This window comes from Tympanuchus pallidicinctus, unplaced genomic scaffold, assembly GCF_026119805.1.
Source record: "Tympanuchus pallidicinctus isolate F22 unplaced genomic scaffold, pur_lepc_1.0 scaffold22, whole genome shotgun sequence".
In the NCBI taxonomy this organism is placed as follows: domain Eukaryota; kingdom Metazoa; phylum Chordata; class Aves; order Galliformes; family Phasianidae; genus Tympanuchus; species Tympanuchus pallidicinctus.
The window spans coordinates 3,046,923-3,069,565 of record NW_026294739.1 but is presented as its reverse complement, the minus strand read 5'-3'; the positions used below and the strand labels follow the sequence as shown (position 1 = coordinate 3,069,565).

The 22,643-nt window shown below is 51.8% G+C and overlaps 1 protein-coding gene across 2 annotated transcripts; it reads left to right on the top strand.

Moving 5' to 3' along the window:
* The first annotated feature begins 473 nt into the window (after nucleotides 1–473).
* On the top strand, nucleotides 474–21,499 carry KY (kyphoscoliosis peptidase). 2 transcript variants are annotated; one of them, XM_052687309.1, is made up of 14 exons: nucleotides 474–604; nucleotides 4,062–4,111; nucleotides 5,274–5,330; nucleotides 9,972–10,034; nucleotides 10,707–10,769; nucleotides 12,303–12,377; nucleotides 12,539–12,580; nucleotides 12,905–12,955; nucleotides 13,721–13,803; nucleotides 14,077–14,185; nucleotides 15,252–15,369; nucleotides 18,003–18,191; nucleotides 18,763–18,953; nucleotides 19,680–21,499. In XM_052687309.1, the coding sequence occupies exons 1-14, from the start codon at nucleotides 564–566 to the stop codon at nucleotides 20,582–20,584; spliced, it is 2,037 nt and encodes a 678-aa protein (XP_052543269.1). In that variant the 5' UTR covers nucleotides 474–563; the 3' UTR covers nucleotides 20,585–21,499. The 2 variants fall into 2 exon arrangements, with proteins under 2 accessions (XP_052543269.1, XP_052543268.1); XM_052687308.1 differs by lacking the exons at nucleotides 474–604; nucleotides 4,062–4,111; nucleotides 5,274–5,330 and adding an exon at nucleotides 8,597–9,366.
* The last annotated feature ends 1,144 nt before the right edge of the window (nucleotides 21,500–22,643 follow it).

Genomic DNA, 22,643 nt, shown 5'->3' with positions numbered 1-22,643 from the left:
GGGCAGGGGGAGCCTGACAAATCTCTAGGTTTACCCCCAGGCCTCTGAGCTGGCATAAGGCCAGTTTATATTTCTTCTGCGGGCAAGAGCCTGTGCTATTTAAATTTTCTTTAAAGAAAACACGACCAACAGTATCCTGGTTGGCTTCGAACCAAGCCTCTCAGATAGCCCAGGTGTATTTAAAGCCAGCCACAGCCCAGATATATATGGCTGTCCCATCCCTGTGTGCAGTAGCTGCCCCCACCCTGCAGCACTGCTGTCCCCTGTCCTTCCCATCCTGCACACTCTAGTATTTCCCATCGCACACGTCAGCAGTGCTTGCAGGAACAGAAAGCCCATCACAATCTCTATGCGCGTTGGCACCACACCTGGCCAGGTGATCTGACTTCCCTTGAAGCTGTAGCAAACGGCTCTTTCACTGCGACTCAAGTTCACAGTGCAAAGATCGGAGTCAGTGTGCGCTGCACCTCACTTCCTCCTCTGCTCGCCTGTTGTCCTGGCTGCATGCAACAAGCAGAGCAGCTACCTGTCTCACCTGGCAGTCTTCTACATACTCCTGCCGTATGGAGAACATCATAAGCTTCTGCATCACCTGGGCACAGAGGTAAGGGCAAGCAGGATGGGTGCTGGGCCAGGACAAAGAGTCCAAAATCCTGCTTTGAGGAGCTTTTCCCCTTCACCGCTCCACATGCTGCCTGAATGACAATTCAGAAGCTTCTGGAGAGGATGGTGGCCTTGGTTTGTTGTCAGCGACAAATCCATTTAGGAGAGAGAAGCAGGGGGATTCATCCGGTGGTTATGGCAGCACAGGTGGGCACTGGGGGGCTGCCTGCCCACCTCGGAGGGCAGCAAACAGGAGCATGCAGCTCTATAGATCTGGGGATTAAAAAGGAGGCTGACACCACGAGGTGCCTGCCCCTCCGTATGCAATGTAGGAAAAGCATCAGTGCAGATGTGACTTCGGCTGTCACAATGCCAGGAGACCAAATACTTTGGGGACTAGGCAGCAGATAGCAGGCTCTGAAGGAATTGGGAAAATTCTCGTAATGCACCTTGTGTAGAAGACCTTTCCTACAGGTCATTCTCTGCCATCAGACCTCTGCTGAAGCGAGTTAGGAGCAACTTGAATCTTCAAGTCACCGCTGATAACTACTGGCAGTGAATTTCCAGGCTTTGGGCTTGCAGTATTAACATTTAAAAATCACAAGACCCTCAAATGCCGTGACACCAAGTCGCATGACCTTTAAGTCAAAGAGGTTTAGATTTCTTTTTCTTTGACTTTCAGTGTCCAAACCGTAAAGCTCACATATGTGTACTCAACTCCATCCAAGAGCATTAGGAACCCATTTCTCAACTAAAACCAAGGTTGTGGCTCATTAACTGACGAAGAGAGCAACACCCCATGGCCATAATGCCCCACGCCCTGCTGGAGAGCTGCATTGCCAGCAGCCTTCTCCACCCCAGGAATTCCCAGCTCTGCTTACTCCTTGTATTCAAGGCCTAGGCTCATCTCTGAACCAGGCACCCCGCAGAGCACACCCAGGCATTGAGAACATGCTGAGCATTTTATTTGTTCCTTCCTGAGACTCCTGGTTCCCCATCTGCAGGACAGGCTTCGTAGCCTAGACCTTGCTACGATGCTTCCAGCCTAGCTCTCCTGCCCCACGCACCCAGCCTTAGGACGGTGCTTAGCAAGTAAAACGTGGCCCATTTTTAAATGGTTCTTTTCAATGTAGGTGTGTTGCAATCACCTTGGGGCTTAAGCCAACTCACGAAACACTTTGGGTCTCAATTAGAATTAATGTTCGCCAGGAGCCCAGGCTATGCACAGCCAGCACTGAGCAGGTCCCTCATGTTTGTGTGGACTGGATCACAAAGAAAAGCTCTTCTGGCAGAGCTGGGAACAACTTTACGTATTTCACAAGTTAAAAGAAGTGAAAGGACTAAATCTCAAAGACAGGATATTAGAAATCTCCCAGTGCCAATGTCCCCGAGCCCAGGCACATGATGCACTGAGTCCTCAGTGTCCCATACATGAGCAGCCCTCATTCAATCTTTTTGCCAAGCTTCCACAGCTTTGATAACACACAGCCCTTAAAAAAAAAAAAAAGAAAAAAGAAAAATCAAAGCTGGTTTGACAGAAAACCTTGCATCAGCCTGTGTTAATTCAGTTGGCAGAAATCAAACTGTGGAGTCAGGTATTTGACAGCTAGCGCATCACACTGAATGAAAGCCCTTTCCTGACTTTTTTCTGCATTGCCAAGGTGCACATTTCAGATAAAAGACGTGTTTCTGAGTAAAGCACTCACTGCCCAACCTTCTGCCTCGCTTTCCTTGCTCTGCCAGGCCATATCTGCCCTGGGGCAGAGAGCAGGATGGAAGGGACGGAGCCCAGAGACTTGCAGGACTGGAGCTCCGCATCGCCCAAAGGCCGAGGGGAGACACCCCAGCCCAGCAAAACCCATGCAACCCTCTCTATCTGTACGCACAGATAAATATACATAAGGCAGAGCTGAAAAGACGGAGTCAGCGCCTCTCTGAAGCCCTGCAGATCTTGTTACCACCAGCTCCCCAGCGCCCTGCGGAACGCACGCTCTTTGCGGCAGCCGTGGGCCTGGCATGGAGCAGAGCAGATGGCTGCAGTGACTTGGCTGGGGGAAGCTGTCAGCCCCCGGCTCCGTGCCTCACATGATGCTGCCATGCCACCTGGGCCTCCCACGGCACTCCAGGCCACGGAGCAAAGGCGGTGCAGGCATTAAGGCGTCGCTGAGGGGTCCTGGCCAAACCCCCAGCCCACCCGCACCCCGCTGTCCCCTATCTAAGCCATTCTAGGATCTGCTACACACAGCGGTGCTCCCTCATAAGCACCAGTAGCGTGCTGAAAGTCACATTGTGCCACGCTCCTCAGGTCCCAGGTAGAGCTCATTGCTGCTGTTGTGCCTCATCTTCCTCCATTTAGAAACAACCAGGCCAAGTACAGCCCATGGGCAGCACGGCCATGCCAGCTGGCCCTCCTGCAGCTGCTGGCACCAGGAAGGACAACTACCTTTTCTACAACTACCGTTTCTGCAGGGATGGAGCTTTGCAAAGCCTGAGGTCTTGCAAATAGCCTTGGAAGAAGAGCACAGCCCGGTTACTTCAGCATTAATGCAAACAGTCACAAGCATGAGCCCAAAAGGCTCCTCTTGCAGCTCCAGAGGAGAGCCAGCTCACATCCATACTGAGACAGGCAGCACAGGGCTGGGAGAGCGGCCCCAACTTCCTGGCACTCGGGGAATCTTCCTAGATCACGTTACGTGCATGTGTCCTTGGCTCGTCTCTGTACAGTTGAAAAACACCGTAAGGGGAGCCAGCTGATTGAGACAGCCACTTTGCAGAGCAAAAACCCAGGGAAACAATTCCCTCCTGTAATGCTAAATTGCAGGACTGCCGCTTGCACTGAACCGCCCCGTTTTCTTGCACTGCAGCAGAGTTGGGTGCTTGCGGCGTGCAGCAGAGCTCCTTGCATGACCTGTCCCACGTGGAAGGCTGCTGGTGCACGGGGATGTTCCTAGGCACTGCCACCACACAAATAAATAACGATAATAATACTCAGGGGGGGCTTGCTAGCACGCCCTGTCATCTGAGCCAGTGTGGATGGAAAGAGCACAGAGCTGGCTGCGGGGTGCTGCGAGCGATTTGAAGCCACTGACATTTGGCCGCCGATCAGGACAGGCTAGCTGTGTCTTCAGAAAGGAGCACAAAGCTCTCCAGTGAAACCAAGACATGGCAAGCCATCAGCATGCCAGCACACGGACCCACGGCACCCTGCTGTGCTGGGGCAGATGGGTTCCCGGCGCACGGCGCTCAGCTGCAGCCACCCTCAGCAGGCCGTTCTGACCAAAGTCAACACTTTCAGGGTGATGAAGACATTTGGACAAGCACCATTCCCCATTTACACAGCAGTGCAGTATCAAGGGGTTGGGCCTCCCTTTGCTCAAGTAACCCTAAAGCAGATGGGGATCAGGAGAACAAGAGGTGCCTTCCCAACCCACAAGCTGATGGCTGTGTTGTCCTTGCAGGCTGTGCTGCTGCTGCTGCAACAGAGGCGAAGACAAATCCACTGAGCTCAGTTAAGTCGCTATGGGACCAGCAATGGGAGGGTGCTGGCATGGAAGCAAGCAACTCCAGGCACTGTGCTGGTGCATGGAGGGCACAGCCTTCCCTCTTCTGCTCTGCCACTTTCTGGGATGTGTGGGAAATATCAAATAACTTTCACTGATCTCATTAAGGGGAGAGGCTAAGCTCCAGAAGGAGTAGTGCCAGGGAGATGATACAGGAATTACTAATGTTGCCTTCCAAGTTCTGTAATTACCAGGAAAATTACAGAAATAGCTTATCAATAAATAGCACAAATTATGGAAAAGAATTTTTGATTGGAACCAACGCAAAGCACTGCCTCTTATACACCAGTTTGCATCTGAATTTGCTCTCCTCTTTACCTCTCTGAGAAGACGTAGATACTTTATGATGTAATAAAGTATTTAAAGGGAAAAAAAAAAAAAAAGAGCTAAAAACAGGATCTTTACAACATAGCGACCAATAATCCTTCCACCAACTTTGGTCATGCTGAATCCCAGTATGCCTGCTATCAACCTTTAAACACTGTTGGGCAGGAGCACAGGGACAGGAGGGTGGCTGGTGGTCACTGGGCGAGTAACAGGCTCAGCTGGGCACAGCACTGAGCAGCACCCTGGGCAGCTGGCACTGCTGCAGGCAACGAGAAGGCAGAGGCACCTGGGCTCAGTGTAGCAGGAGCCCCCAGGGCTGCACCCATCCCACTCCCAGCAGGAAAGCCACGCGAGGAGCACTGTCCTTGCAGCCACCTCAATGACACAAATAACGTGCCGCACAGCTGAGGGGGACAAATGGTAAACCTCCAGCTAAGAACAATGATAATGAAAGCACAGAAGTGAAAATTCATTACCTGCATCTGTTCAGGAGCTGCCCTGAGGGAACCTCTCAAGCTTTCTGGGTTGCTTTAACCCTCTGAGTCCTGCTCCTGTGCTTGCTCTGATGTGCTGGCTCTGATTCCTTCCCCCCCTCTTTTTTTTTTTTTGCCACTTCTTCCACCAAACAACCAGCTTCTCCTCCTGGTACTGTGCATACAGACCCATAGCATCATGCCATCCAAAGCTCAGACTCCTAAAACTAGGCTGGCAGAAAGAAAAGCAATGTGATTTTTGATCAACTGTTCCAGGAAAAAGCCTAATAATGCTTTCTCCTATTTCCAGCAGCACAGGTGGAGGCGAGACCTGCAACTGGACAAGGCCAGCAGCCCAGCTCCACAGGTGAGCTCATTTCCTCCTGAGCAAAGAAGTCCTCCCTGTGAGTCTCCTAGGGCAGGTGGATGCATTTCAGCACTGCTCTGAAAATTGGAGGTGCCCATCTCCTTTTGTAAGGGTGATGGGCATGAGAAGGGCATCCACCTCCTCCTAGTGCCCTACAGAGCTGCAGGTTAGGCAACGTACCAGCATACCTGGTGGCTTCAGCCAAGACATAGCTCTTCCAAGGCATAGTAAAAGGTCTGGTGAGGTGTGAAGGCTTGACAAGAATAGCTTAGAGTTCTAGGCTTTGCTCATGACCGAGGTGAGCAGCCCTGAGAGCAGAACAGTGCAGGCAGCCTACGTGTGGTGGTACCAAGTGGCTCTAGAGGAGGGCTACAGGGGTGGTGTGTGGAGGAGAGTGGGGCTAACTGGATGGGGCCAACCTATGCACCTGCCTCCTGGCCCATGCAGGGGAAAGGCAGCCCCAGGTAACACTCACCTCCTGGTTCTTTGACAAAACCTGATCTTACATGTGGTGGAAAGAGTTCTGCCTCCTCTTAGACATGTTCCTCCTGTTAGCCAGCTTTGCGTGTTGGAAGGGATGTGAGGCTTCCTTTCTGGCTCCAATGCTCACTCCAACTTGCTGGTGCTAGCTGTGCTTCATTCTCTATTTTGCTACTTCTTCATCAGAAAAAATAACTGTCACTCCTCCTGGTACTGTGCACATAGGACCATTTCTGGCCTTGGAAATACGTGAGATCAGCAACCAGACCTTCTGCTTTAGGACCCTTATGTAGCAAAACCAGGGATGTCCCATCCTAATTAACTTTCCCCACTTCCAGCTGGCATTGTGTTAGAAGAGGATTAGTGCCTCAACAACAACACTCTGCCTAGCTAGGATCACCCCCTGATCTAGAAAGGCCAGCAATAAGAAGCAGATCCGTGTTCTGACAGACTTGACAACACATCTGGGCACTGGCAGACTTGAGGATGCAGGAAGACACAGATCTAAAGCACTGTCCCCGCTGTTCCTGTGCCAGCGCCTGGCCTCCCGCTGCACCTTAAATCCATCCCAGCCCCTCATGGCAGAGCTATCCCAGCCACCAGCTCATCTCCTGGCTGCTTGGATACTGGGAAACCAAGCACGGGGGTTTATAGTTCAATGGAAAGTTCTACTGCCATCTTAAATCATAAAGCACAGCTGCTGACACAGCAGAAGCTGCAAAACGAATGGAGCATTTGAGCAATCTGAGGGTTGGAGGCCGTCGGGAGGAAAATAAGTGCTGTGTCTCACAGCTCTGCTGGAGGGAGAGGGAAAAGATAAGTGAAAAGGGGAGATTAAAACTCATCTGAATGCCATTGTAATGCTCTGTGCGGCACGAATGTGTCCTGGCACTTCGAAGTTAGCCTGCAATTGAGAGAAAATGGCAGCTGAGATTCAATGTCTGCAAATGCAAAGCAATGTGCATGGCAAAAAAAAACAAAGAAAAAATGAAAAAAACCCAGCAAATATGTATACAGACACATGTAATAAGGAGCTCTAAAGGAGCTCAGGGCTGGGAAAAGGACCCAGGGCATCGCTGTGGATAGGGCTGCACCACCCTAGTGGCAGGTGGGCAAAGGGCACAGGAAGAAAACAGAACTTGTCCAAACCCAACAGTGCTGCACGTGGAACAGCTGACCTGGCTTCACGTCTCCAAGTTCACACCTTGCAGTACCAGCAATGGGGATCTCCTGTAGCTGCAAAGTCCACCAGAGGCTGGGAAACCCCTCCTGCACAGCCTCCAGATCTGCAATGAACACGAAATGCCCACAGAGGAGTTAATGCACACTCCTCGGCCAGGCAGCCTGCAATCTTCTTCTCCACCCAATGGGGCTCAAATAACCTAATTCTTGTTCTGCATTTGTATGGGCTCTCCTTCCCCCGGATCACCCCTGGAGAAATGACAGCTACGTGGTAAATACGTGTAATCATGCCACTCTGATAGCTTCTCTTGTTCTCTGGCCATTAATTCATCTCCCTGGGACTTAGGTGAGCATTTTGCATCCCGCAGCAAATTCAAAGAGCTGCTTTTATTTTCAAATCAACATGATAAGAAACCTTTCTCCTTTCCCTCTTCAGAATGTAAATTTTTAGTTTCAAAAATATCCTGGCACACAGACAGCTGTTGCTGGCCATGACCTTATCTCAGGCCAATGACAGATTTCCCATGCATGAGAAATCACAGGGCTTTAACAACCTCCTGAATGCCCTAGTGCCAAAACCAGAGCTCGGTGCTGATGGGGCCAATAGTGGGGACGTGAGGACATGGCAAAGTGCTGGGTGTGATGTAGGTCAAGGTATGGTGGTACTCAATGACCCTGAAGCTCTTCTCCAGCCTGGGTGATTCCATGAGCAGCGCCCACCACAACAAAGCCTTCACTTTATGATGAAACCACAACCAGAAATCTCTCTGCTCCACCCTCAGGGTATTCTTTGCTTGGGAAAATAGATGAGGAGCAAAGAAAAAAGTCCTGCAAGAAGAATTGCCTTTGCCTCCACGTTCACCATTTCTAGGGTTGCAGAACTTCCTCCAAATGCTGTCATTTCTGGACATACACCACAGCCAGGTCATGGTGATGGCAGAGCGACGCTGTTGGCTGAAATGACCGAGTCACTGTTGAAAGAAAGAAAACTTCAACACAACCACGGACAAAATGCATCGGTTCTGCTCCCAGTTCCCATGGATTTGTTCCACTGTGGGCTTGCAGCCCTCGGGCTCATAACCATGATGTAACTCAGCTGCAGCAGTGCTGCCTTCTTTTGTCAGTGGCTCCTGCCCGGATTTGTCCCTAGTGATGCTGTACCACCACCTTCCCGGCAATGGAAAGGAGCCATGCAAAGAGGATGGGAGCATACAGTGAGGAAAGCACCAGGATGGGAGGCAGCAGCAGAGTGTGTCATGTTGGTGGGTAGACACTGGCGCAAGACGGACAGCAGGATGAAGCGGACAGGCAGCCCAGGAGGGCGAAGGGCTGTAACCACAGCGGCTGCCCATGGGAGAGGGATGGCAGGGAGGAAAGGGTGCTGCGGGCAGGGCCGGAGCCAGGCGAGCAGCGCTAAAGGCCAGCAGGCAGGTGGCGAAGCAGCGACCAGAAAGTCACCGCAGCCATAAATCTCAGGGAGCGGAGACGGGCAAGCCCCAGGTGGCTTGGCAAGGCTGCTGGCGAGCCCAGCGGTGCCCAGGCGGTCCGGCCAGCAGCCGCACAGTGGGACAGAGGCCAGAGATAAAATTAGAAAAGCGTTTCCCTGCCAGCCCCGGAGCCGCTAACCCTGCAGCACTGCCCTGTTTTTTGGGCTGGGGGTGTCGCTGGAAAAGTAGGATTTTTTGCTCCATGCCGCTCCCGCTCGGTGCCTCTGCAGCTGGAGGGGGGGGGGAGGATGATTTGCTCTTTCGGGACAGCCCGTTTGGCAGCAGGCGGCTGCCCCTGCTCGCTCTGCTCTGTGCACCAGGCTTGGTGGAGAGGCAGATCCCCCCACCCCGTAGCGGCTGCCGGTGCACTCTGATTCCAGCGGCTCTTCCCAACCACGCCGTGCTGCAGCTCCTCTCTCAGCAGCGCAGGTTGATTATTTCTGTCCCTAAGCATCCTTTAAGTTTCCACTTGGGGACAGAATCAGAAGGGAAAGCCTTTTAAGGATTTCTGCCCGCTGGGGAAAGCGAATCCCCCCCAAGCCAAGAGAGCTTGCGAGGGGGATTTGAGTGCAGGCAAGTGCTCAAAGCCGAAAGGGCAGAGAGAGGGGAGGGGGAGCCCAGGGCACGCTCTGAAACCAGAGCCCCCGGCCGAAGCGCGGCTCCTTCCCCCGGGCAGGTCGTTCTCTGCCTCCTGGCCGCGCTCGGCTTTGGCAGAGCACGGATGGTGACCGAGCGGGGCAGCTCGGCGCGGCGGCAGCTCAGCGGTGGCCCTGCCGCGATGGGGACCGTGGAGCTGAAGAATGGTGCCGACGCCGTAGCGATCAACCTGCTGCTCATCGTCCGCCCCGAGCGGAAAGGGCAGAGGGACGGACTGACGGACGGCGCAGGTAAAGCCTCGTCCCAGGGAGGGGAGGGCGGCAGGTGCCGCGCCGGCTGGGGGCAAGGAGCTTTGGAGCAGGGCTCGGGCTTTTCCCATTCCACCTGTTGCATTAAAAACAACAACAACAACAACAACAAAACCCTAAACTTTTTTTGCAGGAGAGCCGATTTCTCCTGCACGCTGCTGGTGTGTGCCGCTGTGCACCCCGTCCTGCCCCGTGAGCACGAGACAAAGCTGCCGGGTGCGAGGGGTGTGCAGGCTTTGTCCCCACAGGTGGCTGCCCAGAGCCATTTATAGGTCCGGTGCCATTTCCCTGGCTCCCAGCCTCCAAGGGGGGGGTCTTCCAAAAGGCTGAAGCCGTGTTCTGCAAACGTAGGGAATCCTCCCTGCTGGGGGAAAGGGGGGAAAGGGGAGATTCTGCTCGAAGCCCTCAGGGGAAGGCTGACTGCTGTGCTGATGCCCGCTGGTTTGGGAATTGATAGCAGGAGAGAAGGGAGCTGCATGGAGAGACCCGATCGCCGTGCTTGTCCGCACATTTATGTGGGAAATAACGCCCAGCTGACACCCCGCTGTGCCAGCACTGCCTGCCAGCCTCGTATTTGTGTTGTACAGGTCTGAAGGATGATGGAAATGGAAACAGCAGACCGCAGCCACCTCCGAAGAGAGACTTCAGCGGTACGTTGTCTTCTCATCCTGCGTGTGGGGAAACCCCGCTATCAAAAAGCAGCATGCAGTGTCCACCCTCCAGTGCTTGGTGCCCAGCTCTGCAACGTGCTGGGAGCAACCTGTCCCCTTCCAACACTCCGTAGGCTTTGCAGGGCGTAAGATTCTTGGGTCACTGGGGGGGGAACCCCTCCATGCTCTCCTCGCACTGCAACCAAGATGCGTGTTGGTGACATTGGTGACGGAGGAAGGGCAGGTAGCTCTTTCAACCCCTTGGTACCACAGGGATTAATGAGTCCCCCCTTTATCATCCACATTACCATCTCAGTGGGCCACTTTCTTCCCCACGTAGTACAGAGCAAACCTGCAGGATCCTCAGCTTTCCCAAGAGCCCCACGCTGCCCATACACCCCCAAGGTCTGGGACAGCCCAACATTTTGGCTGTGCCCAGTGTGGTGAATGCACATCTGGGCATCTGCCACCCTTGAGGGTATGCAAGTTCCCATGGCCCCTGTTCACATCACCCCATGCCATCACCTCATCCTGCACCACCATCTCACCCCATTCCATGTCCCACCCAGCACTGCATGCAAGACCTCATCCAAATCCACACTGCTGTGCAGAGCTGACACTGGGCTCTCTGCTCTCCTCATGGCACTCAGCTGTCTATCTTCTTACAAACAGGCCAACAAGCCCCCAAGGAGCTCCACAAGCAGAAGCAAACTGTTACTTCCTACACTAATGAAGGTAAGTGGCCACCCAAGGGATATGAGTTTTCCAGAGCAGAGATTTGGGGATCTCCTGTTCAAGCAGTTTTGTAACAAAACATGCTGGGTCAGCCCAAACTAGCAAAAAATGCCCTACAATGATCCCACAGGAACTCAGAAAGTCCTTAGGTCCTTCCAGTCCCAAGCACTGGGGCACAGCAATACCTCTGAATGCTTCTTTTGGACTTCTGAGGACTGTTAAGTTGCTCCCAACATAGCTACAGCAAGCAGACAAGTGCCCATGAGTCCCATACCACAGACACAAAGTCAGGAGGTATGTAGGGACATTGGCAAAGGGCCACCAGTGCCCTGCATCCTCTCAGGGTGGGTCAGCATTGCCATCATCCCCTGACCTCCAAGGGCAAGGAGGGTGCAGGGCAAGGAGCCATCCCACAGCAGAGCAGGGCCAGCTGCACCCCAAAGAAGTCATTGGCCCACAGGATTAGTTTTTATCATTTTTTAGGTGCCGAACTTACTGGAAGGAGGCATCCCACCATGCTAAATTTGTTTCTGGAAGAAAAAAAAACATTAAAAATCTAATTAAAAAAAAAAAAAGAGAGAGAGAGAAAGGGGAAGTTGTTGGCAAGTAAAACGCCCACAAAATCCAAAGATAAAAATAATCTTGAAAAATAAAAAAGCACCCCTTCAAATATAAAACTCTAAGGAAATCATGGTATGTGCCCAAAGGGACGCCGCTGAGAAGCAACTGCATAAGGAGGGCTGAACCCCCTTAATGCTTGCCCCAGAGCACAGCCTCTTTCAGACAGCCTGGGTAACTCCTTGTAAGACTTCCTGACTTGTTCCTTCCAGTTCTCCATTATGGCCAGAGCAGAGCTTTGAGCAAAGACCCCCAGTCTCCAGCAAAGCAGTTGGGAGCATCGTGGCGTGCAGAGCACCGTGCTCCCAGCCACTGCTGCCCCTCACAGGCAGTGGCCTTTGCCAAAGGCTCTGGTATCCCAAGCCAAGTCATTTCCATAGCTTTGAGCCTTTTTATGTGTTATTCCGAGAAAAATCAATGAAAGCCATTGATTCTCTGTTTACCGTATCTCCATCAAGGACTTCTTAATAGGGCAATAAACCTCTTCTTCAGGCTGCCACATGATCCTCACTGAGGACTTCTGCTTTATCGCCTGTTACACTATAACAGACTGCCTTCTTTTTTTTTCTCTTTTTCTTTATGAGAACTGGGAAAAAATTAGATTTTTTGAGATCTACATTAGGAGCGACCCTGGGCTTTCTTATGGTATGGTTTATTTGTTCTGCCAGGAAAGTGGAGGGCTCTGGTCCCTTCACAGGGCCAGAGGTGCTGCCCGTTTTGCTACAGCTGAGCTATTTCAGTTGGCCTTGATGACCTTGGAGGTCCTCCCCAACCCAGATGACCCCACGATTCTAGATTTGGGCAAACATGACCTGGGCTTGGCTCACGCACCCTTTGGCTTGATGCCACTCACCTTCCCGTTCTCTTGCTGATTAGAGCTCCTTTTCCCACTGTGTTTGTCACCATTTCTTTCAGGAACCCACGTGACAGTGGAGATCCATCCCAAGGGCACCTCCCCGCAGTTCTTCAAGAAGCTCTCCTTTGGGAAAGGTACGTTCCTGGCTGGGGAACCACCATGACCATGGCACAGAGGACATCCCTCCCTCTGCAGGTGTCACCCCTCTGAGCCAGGGAAACATTGCACCCCTATGCCAGGTACCGACTGCCATAACCTCACAGTGCCTTCGAAAATTGTGTTGGTGTCATTACAGGTCCCCGGAGATTGCCCAGCCTGAGAGGCCAGGACAATAAAGGTGAGGCTGCCGGCCACCACACAGCCCCATGCTGGGGGGTTGGCCCTGGAAGGAACCCAATCCCACCTCCGTCACTGGGACTGTCACCTCAAAGCTCTGGAGATGCCACCTGCCCCTGGGCCAGGTGCCACTGCACATCCTTCAGGCTATTCATGGTTTGGCTGGCATCTGATGTCTCCAGCCTTGGGGTTGCAATGGGAGACATCCAGCAGCCAAGGAGCGCAGAGCACAGGGATAGCCTGGGGACTCAGAATTCATCTATTTCTCTTCCTTCTTCTCTTGCCAAGAACTGCTCATCTCACACTTTCTTGTATTGTCTTCCAGCTTTTGAAAGGACCGAAGCCCCAAGGCCACCCAGTGCAAAAGACCTGCATGGTAACTATCTGCTGCACCCTGTCCCACGCTGGCCCCAGGTAGAATCATAGAATCATTTGAGTGGGAAGGAACCTTTAAGGACCATCTAGCCCAATTCCCCTGCAATGAACAGGGACACCTACAGCTCCATCAGGTTCTCAGAGCCCCATCCAGCCTGACCTTGGGTGTTTACAAGGATAGGACATCCACCACATCGCAGGGCAACCTGTGCCAGTGCCAGGTAGAAATCCCATCACTCCTAAAAGCTCCTGCAGGGCACAAAGCAGTGATCTGATTTGTGCTACCATGACCACATCCACCTTCCCAGTCCTGCATACATCCATAGTGGCTTTGGGACCATCACGCATTGGAGGTGTTCTCACAGCTCCGTGCCCCGATGCCAGTGCTGCAGCCAGGATCTGTGCTCACCTCCCAGCTGCCCAGCTACCACGCTGAGCTACTCCAGACCTCACATCTGCGCTAAGCTTTTGCAGCTATAACCTGACAAAGATGAAAACTGATAACCAATTTTAAGAAAATATCCAGCTCCCAAAAGGCGACAAGTAATTTTCGGAGCAGTATGTACCAGGAACATTCAAACACATAAATCTGCTTTCTCTCTCCTACGGTCAGCCTAATAGCCCTTTGCAGGGAAAGCTGAGATAAAGAAGGCTCTGCCTGCACGGGTGCCCTCACACTCATTGTCCCTGAGCACCCACTGCTGCCATCCCCTCAGGCAGGAGCAGCCCTCCCTTCCCCAGACAATGACTGCTTGTTTCTTCCCAGTGTATCCATGGGACAAATCCTCTCTGAAATCCCTGGCAGTGGATCTACAGAAATTTGAGAAGCTGGATGCCTATGCATTAAAAGTAAGTCTCACTTGTGCCTCCGTCCCTCTCCCCTGCACACATCAGCAACAAACACCCCTCTTTGGGAGGGAACCTGTGACCAAAAATACATCTTGCTCAAAACGTGGAATTAGAGCTTTGTATTTCTATATTTAATGAAGCTCAAACCACAGCAGTGTGCGTGCTGGCAGGTGGGCTCTCAGCAGCTTTAGCAGGACTTGGGATGAGGAAGGCAGGGGATCCACACTGCAGTGCTTTTTCATGCCAGTCTCACAACGCTTCCTCTTCCACCAGGTGAACACCAAGAGCAGCGTAGAGGAGCTCGTCCAAACCCTGCTTAAACAAGCCCGGACCGACCTGGAGAAAGTCCGTGTCATCTGGATGTGGATATGCCACCACATAGGTAAGATGGGATCTTCCACTGAGAAGATAACACTGCTGCTCCTGCTCCCATTACGCAGCTGTTGTAATTTACTCTGTATTTTGTGAGTGGTTGGTGGAAGGAAGTGGTCATGGCACTGAGCTCTTGGAGTTCAGGAAGCATCTAGACAGCGCTCTCAGACACAGGGTGATTTTTTGGGTGGTGCTGCATGGGACCAGGAGTTGGACTCAGTGATCCTTATGGGTCCCTTGCACCTCGTGACAGTCTGTGATTTGCCCAGAAATGCACCCAGAGTTTATTCCACCACCTCTGCTTCCACGCTCCCCATCCTAGCACTGCAGGACCCCGTAAGGTTTGCGTGCACACGATTTCTTACTATCTGATGGCTCTGCCACCCCTACACAATTTACTGAAAGATGCAACCACAGCAGTCCCACCAGCAAAGCAGCTGGAGCATGAAGACACGCTGTCAGGCACCAAAAGTCAGTTGTCACATCCAGAGCCCTTCTGCCCCACCAGAAGTTTTGTCCTCACTACTGCCCTGAATCCAGTTTCCAGCAGGTTCCTAATGGTGTTTCTCTGATGGACACATCAGAGCAGGACCTTAGAGAGGTCAGCTTTCATAAAACCTGTTTGTTTGCTGTTTCTGCCAATATCAACACCCTTCTGACCCCATGGGAACCACCGTCATGAGTCTCCCTTGCTTCTTCCTCCCAAACCCCAAAACAAGCAAAACTGGAGTTTCAGGAGTAACCGAGATGTAAAGAGAAGGAAGGAAGCAGAAGGGAAACCTCTCCCATCTGGAGAGCGTGATGGTGGCCAACTGGATTTCCAGGTTGCTTGCATTTTGCAAGAGCAGTGAGGTACTGGAACGGCTGCACAGGGAGGTGGTGGGGTCACCATCCCTGCCTGGAGGTATTCAGAACTGTGGGGACGTGGCACTGAGGGACGTGAGCAGTGGGCAAGACGGGGGTGGGCTGGGGTTGGACTCACCCTGGTTGTGCTCACAGAGATGGAAGCAGTACCAGCACTGCCCCCACGCTGCCTGGGGCCTTGGGATGAACTTTGGCTGTCTTCCTTCCTGCAGAGTACGACGTAGTGGGCTTCCATAACAAAAGCCTGCGGCTGTGCGAACCCACGGACGTGCTGCGGACGGGGAAGAGCGTCTGTGAGGGATACGCTGGGCTCTTCCAGCAAATGTGCAGGTAAATTAAGCTCAGGAGCATTCAGTGCCAAGGAGGGTTAACATCTGTTGTCATCTGTGTGCCTGTTCTGTCTGCCTTTGCATTGACTGATGTGACTTTACGCAGGACGCAGAACTTCAGCTTTCAAACCACGCTGTGGAAAAGCAGCAAGTCCTGGAAAGGTCAATTTGGCTCCCTCCCCACTCCTTCCCCAGCATAATTTGCTTTGTGCCATCTGCTGAGCTTCGCATCGCATTAACATAATGGCAGATGAAAACACGGAGATAATTCGGTTAGCAGAGCCTGGGTTTTTCCTTCGAGTGTCTGCAATTGAAGGTTAAAAGCATGGCAGGACTCAAACCCAAAGGAAGGAGCTGCCTGCAGCACACTGCTGGGGCAGAGTCAGGTGAAGCCCAGCAGGAGCTTCCCCAGCCCTCCTGCCAAAGCCCAGGTCCCCACAGCCCCACGCTGCTCCCAGCTGCCACCCATTGACCATCAGCCATCAGCAAGCACCATTGGCTTTCCACACCATCCCAAAAAATTTTGGAAGGTTTTCACCATCAAATTAACAAAATCTAACAGGAAAAGGACCAGTTTTAAAACAGACAAATGCCAAATGCTAATGATACTAACATGATAGACACTTCCAACCAATATCCCATGGCATCTGATCTTGCTTTTTGAAGAGTAAAATAAAGAAATAGGATGACAAAATATGAATTTATAGCCACATCTTACGAACCAGTTATTAGCAGTTAGAAGCGGGGGAAATTATCATCATCTGTTCATTAAAAAGCATATGCTTAGTTCATTAAAAACAATCCTTCCAAGGAACTCTCTTCCTATTTAAAGGCTACGTTGGTGCACCCTGCATCTCTCCATTCCAGGCTGGTAGCAATTCTGGGAGGCAGGATGGCTCCCATCACCCAGTCTATCAATGAGCTAAATACTCAGCTCCTTCTCTGAGAAACCATAACCAAAGCCATCTCTTTCTTGCAAGACAACCCTCTTGTTCTCCCTTCTCGTGGGTGAACCCTCCAAGTCTGGAGAAGCCAGACTTGCTTCTTTTTCCAGATGAAATCATCAAAGTCAGCCTGAAATCAAAGGGAAGAAGCTGCCATTGAACTCAAGTGACGCCCATAGCAAGATCCGGATTGTTTCCTACTCCTTTTGAAGCAGAGAAACAACTCACCACCTTGGTGCACCAAAACACTTAGCCACCTTGGTACACCAAACAGATGGCAACTGCTTCTCAGCTCATTTCTTCCAGGTTCAGATCCTTGCATCTCAGTCATTTTCCACCATCACGTTGCCAAGTCAAGCAGGAGATCCTCCATCTTTCCCCTGCGTGGTGAATTTATTTGTGTAAGGTTCTACACAAGAGGCGAGATGAGATCCCACGCTGTTCTCCCCAAGGCCATTCAGCTCCCACAGGATGCTGTAGCCTGCTTTTGGCCTGGTTAGTATCAGCAACCATCAGTGGGACGTGCTGATCTTCCACTTGGGAACTCTGAACACACTCGAGCACAACTCCTGCAGTGCCATTTCTGGTGCTTAAGTGTGAGCACAGGGCAGGATTCCTCCCGCAGTGTTCTGCCTGCACACCCCAGCTAACAAGAGGTCTGGACAGCCCAGGAGCATTTGGTGCTGCTCCCCATTCCATCAGCAGCACACTGGTGATGCCCATCCCTGAAGGTGCTCAGGGCCAGTCTGGATGGTGCTCTGGACAGCCTGAGCTGGTGGGGGGCACCCAGCCCACATCCGGGGTTGGGACTGGGTGGGCTGTAAGGTCCCTTCCAGCCCCACCATGGTGTGATGCTATGAAACTGTTTGGAGCCATTCTCCTTACAGCAGCATCAGCTCCAAAATAAAAAGTGCCCCTCCATGAGCACCGCCGAACTGCCAGCGACCAGCCAGTAACCACAGTTATCAGACCTGGCTTCTTTACAACCATGCTAATTATCTTCCCCATAAATGCCACTGTTCCCCTCCCTGAACTCAGCCTGCATTATACAGCACACACAGTTTGTCACTGAAGGTATCTGCTCCAGCAAACACGCTTCTCAATGAAGAAGAAAAATGTCAATACCGTCCTACACAAAAGATAATCCTCGAAGTGTGGCAAGTTGAGATTAATGCTGAAATGCGATGCTAACATTAGAGTCAAAGCAGAGAGCTCATTAACACACTGCTTATTTCAATCCTATTTACACTTCAACAACTATTCATTATATATATATATATATACATATAAAGGGAAATGTGTATTCATTTGTAGCTTGAGCAAGCACAAGGCCACACTGGAAGGAAATGCAATCAGACCCCACAGCACTGTGAGGTCTGAGGCTGAGCCTGCTGCCAAGCACTGGGCTTCCTGTTCCAGAGAGAGCACAGGCACGAGCAAACACACTTTTAATTTGTAATTATGTAGGCTAATTGTGGAGAGCATCAAAGGGATTCCGCTGCAGAACAAGACAGAGAGCAGCATGGCACTCTGTCTTCGTCCTCCTCCACCAGCCGTTCTGCACTCATGGTGCATCAGGCAGAGGGGCAACTTTCCAAAAAGGACAGAGAACATCTCCTTCCTCCTGTGGGACATTCCCCAGTGCCTATGCAAAGGCTGAAAGAAAAGCAAAATCCTTGTTCCCTTTCAGTTTTGCAGGGATCCAGTGCATGAAGCTGTCGGGGTACTCCAAGGGCTACGGGTACAAGATTGGGCAGACCTTCCAGGGGAACTCTGACCATGCCTGGAACGCCGTCTACCTCGATGGGAGGTGGCACCTCCTGGACAGCACCTGGGGAAGCGGCACTGTGGACGATACCTCAACCAAGTTCACCTACAGGTAAGGAAATATTCACTGTCTGAGCACAAAGACCTACCACAGAGGTGAGAGAATGGGCAAGGGGAAACCGGTGGCAAATTTCATGTGGCACTGCAAGAGCTGAAGCACTTGGGCTGCCCATGCAGGGGATGGAGCATGTTCCTATGCAGGCAGAAGCTCAGCAGCTTCTGGAGGTGCTACTCTGTTCTTTGCTTCCATTCCCTGTGCTTTGCCTCCATTTAAGCAATGCAGTGAGATGCTGGATTCCTGGCTTTTGGCTGTCCCAGCAAGTGCCTCACTTTCCGATGCCAAGAAGAGCCTTCCTCCATCCTTGGGAGCCTATCATCACAGGGACAGCCACACGCCTTGGTTTTATCCAGAAGCATTTTGCTTTGGAGATGCCATTTTCCAGCACTTTGCCTTGGTGATGGGAGGCTCCGGTCCCTTCTCTCCTTGGAGATCTTCAAACCCACAGCCCTCAGCAGCCCAAAACGCTCCAACTTCCTCCCACAAAACCACCACCACAGCACAGCGGAAGAAAAAACTGCTTATCATTACTCATTTTCCTTTCATCTCTTCCTCCTCCTTCCAGATACAACGAGTTTTACTTTCTGACTCACCCGGCTCTCTTCGTGAACAATCACTTCCCAGATAACAGCAACTGGCAGCTCCTCAAACCAACGCTGACACTGAAGCAGTTTGAGAGCAACCTGCAGCACAACAGCGACTTCTACAAGCTGGGGCTGCTGGATGCACACCCACAGACAGCCCTCATCCAGACAGGTAAGCCCTTGTCATGTCAGTACCCACAGTGCAAGATTAGAAGCATTGCTGTTCATCTATTAGTAAATATAACCTGACAACGAGATTAAAGCCTTTCGCCGAGTTCCAAATTTTGATTTACAGAACAGTGCATAGCCAGGCTCTTCTTTATATTTCATACTGAGCACCCTGAGTGCACCCTGCAGCTCTGACATGCAGAGAACCCTAAATTTGGGGTCACCCTCCCCAACCCCTTAAAGGGCTGCAGGAATTAAGCTGGTCCCCATGAATGCAAAGAACACAGTTAAAACTGAAAGGCAACAACACTGAAGGGTTTCATGTCCTCCAGCACACTGTGAACGGGCTCGTAGGGCAGCAGAGGATCTCATGTCTGTGTGCCTTTCTCCAAAGCTCCTTAGGGCAGCTGCTGGGCTGAAATCAGCCTGAGCCCATCAAAGTCAGCCCTCTTCGAGCACACAGGCTGCTGGCACTTGCACTGCACACACGCTTTCATATTCCACAGGGACACTTTCAGTTTATATTCTACAGGAGCACAACTCCATTTCAGTTTATGTTCTACAGGATTAATGCAGGCCTGCGAGCCAAGGCCACTCGGACCTTGCTCTTTCTGAGGGGCACTGATTTCTGCAGACAGCTGCAGCTCCGTAGGGCAGTGGGTAGGTTCATTTTCCATACAAAAAATGCACTAGAACTCCAATGTGGTTTCTTTCCTTACCTATTTCATAGAAAATGGAGCAGCCACCATATCAGTGGAGTGCCGCCCTTCCACACTATTCACCTTTAAGCTGGAGGGAACAGACGAACACGGCTTGCTGACCTTGCGGAAGCAGGGCATGAAGCTGGAGATCTACCCCCAGAAGACGGGACGCCAGGAGCTGCAGATCTTTGCCAGACCCTCCAAATCCACCGAAGACGTCTACACCTGCGTGCTGGAGTACATTGTGGAGTGCAAGTCCGTGGACAAGAGCAGACGCTTCCCAAAGGACCTGCACCAGCCCGTGGGGCCCAGCTGGTTCACAGAGAAACAGGGCTTCCTGCGGCCCTCGCACCCCGACCCCATCATCCACACCAACGACGGGCGCTGCTCCCTCACCTTCACCATGGGGAAGGACATCAGCATCCTGACCTCGCTGCACGCCGACAGCAGCAGCCTGAGCGAGGAGATGAGCAGGCAGCACATCATGCAAATCCACCGCGGCAACCAAGTGGAGTTTAAGGTGCACCTGCCCCACGCGGGGAGCTTTGTCCTGAAGTTCTTCACCAAGAAGAAGTCAGATCCCGGCAGTTACACCTTCGTCTTCAACTACCTCATCACCTGCCTGAACACCGAGGTGAAGTGGCCCGCCTTCCCACTGAGGTACAGCAGGTGGGCAGAGGGCTACGAACTGCTGGAGCCGCTCTCCAGGCTGCTGCCGGCCAACCGCAACGTGCAGTTCAAGCTCAAAATGCAGGGCATATCCAAGGTGCTGGTGCAGGCGGGGGACACCTACACACTGACCCTGAGCAGAGACGGCTTCTGGGAGGGAACCTGCAACACCGCGGGGTGCACGGAGCTCTTTGTCATGGTGCACGAGAACGCCAACCACGGCTACTACTCACACATCCTCAAGTACGACGTTGAGACGCAGTAATGCCTCCTCTTCGTTCCCAGACTCTCCTGCACCACCCAACGCACCCCAAAACCAGTACAGCTTTAGGAGATCGTTCGTTCTCCCAAGCAAAGTTGTTCCTTTGGCGTCTTCCTGCAAGACCAAGGCCTCAGAGGAGTACAGAGAGAGAAAATCCCATTACAAAGGGATCAACCCCCCACCCAAGTTGCAGTAGCACTGCCCAGGCAACGCTTTGGAGAAACCAGTGGCCATCTGGCCTTGGGCCTTCAGCAGCAATGGCTGCTTTCTAAACTATGGACCATAAGAGAAGTCTTATTACGACTACTTAGAGTAGCACCCTCTGGTTCTGAGCAGCACTATCGGACACGGGGAATTTCAGGTGATTTAAGCCAGGTTTCTTTAGACATCCCAGGAGAGAGAAGTGTTGGGAAGGAGATATAAAGCGACGTTTTCTTGTGCACTTCATTGTCTTACGCATTTTAGTGATACTGCGAAATGACTTCTTACACCGAATCTTAAATTCAATAAACAAAATAATTTTTACCTTTTTATATTAGAGCATTTGAACTGTAAGCACTTTTTTTTTCCTGTAATATTAGCACTGTAATCGTATCTCAAGCATAGAGGTGTTCGCACAGTTAAAAATACAGCAAGATGGAGAATAAAGCTCTTGATAACCTTTCCTTCCTCCAATTCGTCTGCGCAGAACTGGAACTGCTGAGCTCACGGGGCTGTGTGAGGCTGAGTGATGGTATGACCACATACAGCACATCCCATAACCTCCCCCTGGAGAACCATAGTGCATACAGCTGTCTGATATGGAGCTCACCAACACACCCTGTAAGGTCAACGTCTTCATACACCTCTGATGTTAGTGTGACCTGATGGACATTGTGTTTGCTCTTGGATTTACAATAAATCTGTTCTGGTTTTGCATTCTGTTTCATTGATCAAATGACACAAACTCCTCCTCGCAAAGATGCAGCATCCTGCACATAAAATGTGTGAGTTATCCCAGTACTTCCCTCATCCCCACCAACCAGGTGAGAGTTTTTCATACTTTGAGACAAGGAAGCTCCATACACGACATAGAACCATAGAGTCATTCAGGTTGGAAAAGACCCCTCAGTTCCCCAAGTCCAATCCCAGCCCACCCCACCATGCCTACATCCCTCAGTGCCACATCCCCACAGCTCTGAACACCTCCAGGTGACTGCCCCATCTTCCTGTGCAGCTGTGCAGTGCCTCACTGCTCTTTCTGAGATTGAGTTCTTCCTAACATCCAACATGACCTTCCTCTGATGCAACTTGAAGCCACCACCTCTCATCATACAATTATCTGGGACCAACCCCCAGCGTGCCACAGTCTCCTCTCAAGTATAGAGAGTTTGAAGTCCTGCCCTCCTGTGGGCTGGCACTGCCTCAGTGAGCACTGGGTGCCAGCAGTGGGCACAAAGGGAACAGAGGACATTTCCTTGCACATCGTTGCCCTCTGCCTGGTGACATCTTGGGGATCATTCCCTCCTCTCCTGCAAAGTGCTGCAGCGCTCAGACCTTGCAGTGACATGCACGTACATAGGCACAAACATTTAATACTTTAAAGGGAAAAGTGACCAAAAAGCACATTTACAGCCACAACTGCAGCATGCTGGAGGAAGGCAGAGCCTTCAGCAGCTTCAGAGACACTGCCCTGCTGCAAAGAGAACTACCACAACCAAATTGCCACCTTCGTCTTGCAAGCATAAAGCAAACATCTGGCTCAGCATCTCATCAACATCTCAGATGTGTAGAAGATTCTCTGGTGCTACTGGAAGCACGAGTTCAAAAGCAAAAAAAACACCCTTCTCCTCGTTCATTAGCAATACAGCTGGCACTCATCACAGGGGCTGTATGATGCCATGAAGGCACAGGGGAGCGCCTGCAGAACGTGGCATCCCTGGATGAAGGGCTCAGAGGCCTTGCTGTGACACCTTCCCCCAGCACAAACACAGCTCTGCCTCCTCCCCTTTGTGAGAGAAATGCACGTTCCCCAGCAGAGATGAGGAGAGCATGTCTGGCAGTATGGATAACCCACAGCCAA

Coding starts and splice junctions, on each gene's coding strand:
- KY (XM_052687308.1), top strand. CDS start 9,201: ATGGTGACCGAGCGGGGCAGCTCGGCGCGGCGGCAGCTCAGCGGTGGC. Junction 10,035..10,706: donor TCCGAAGAGAGACTTCAGCG/GTACGTTGTCTT, acceptor TCTTACAAACAG/GCCAACAAGCCCCCAAGGAG. Junction 18,954..19,679: donor GACAGCCCTCATCCAGACAG/GTAAGCCCTTGT, acceptor CCTATTTCATAG/AAAATGGAGCAGCCACCATA.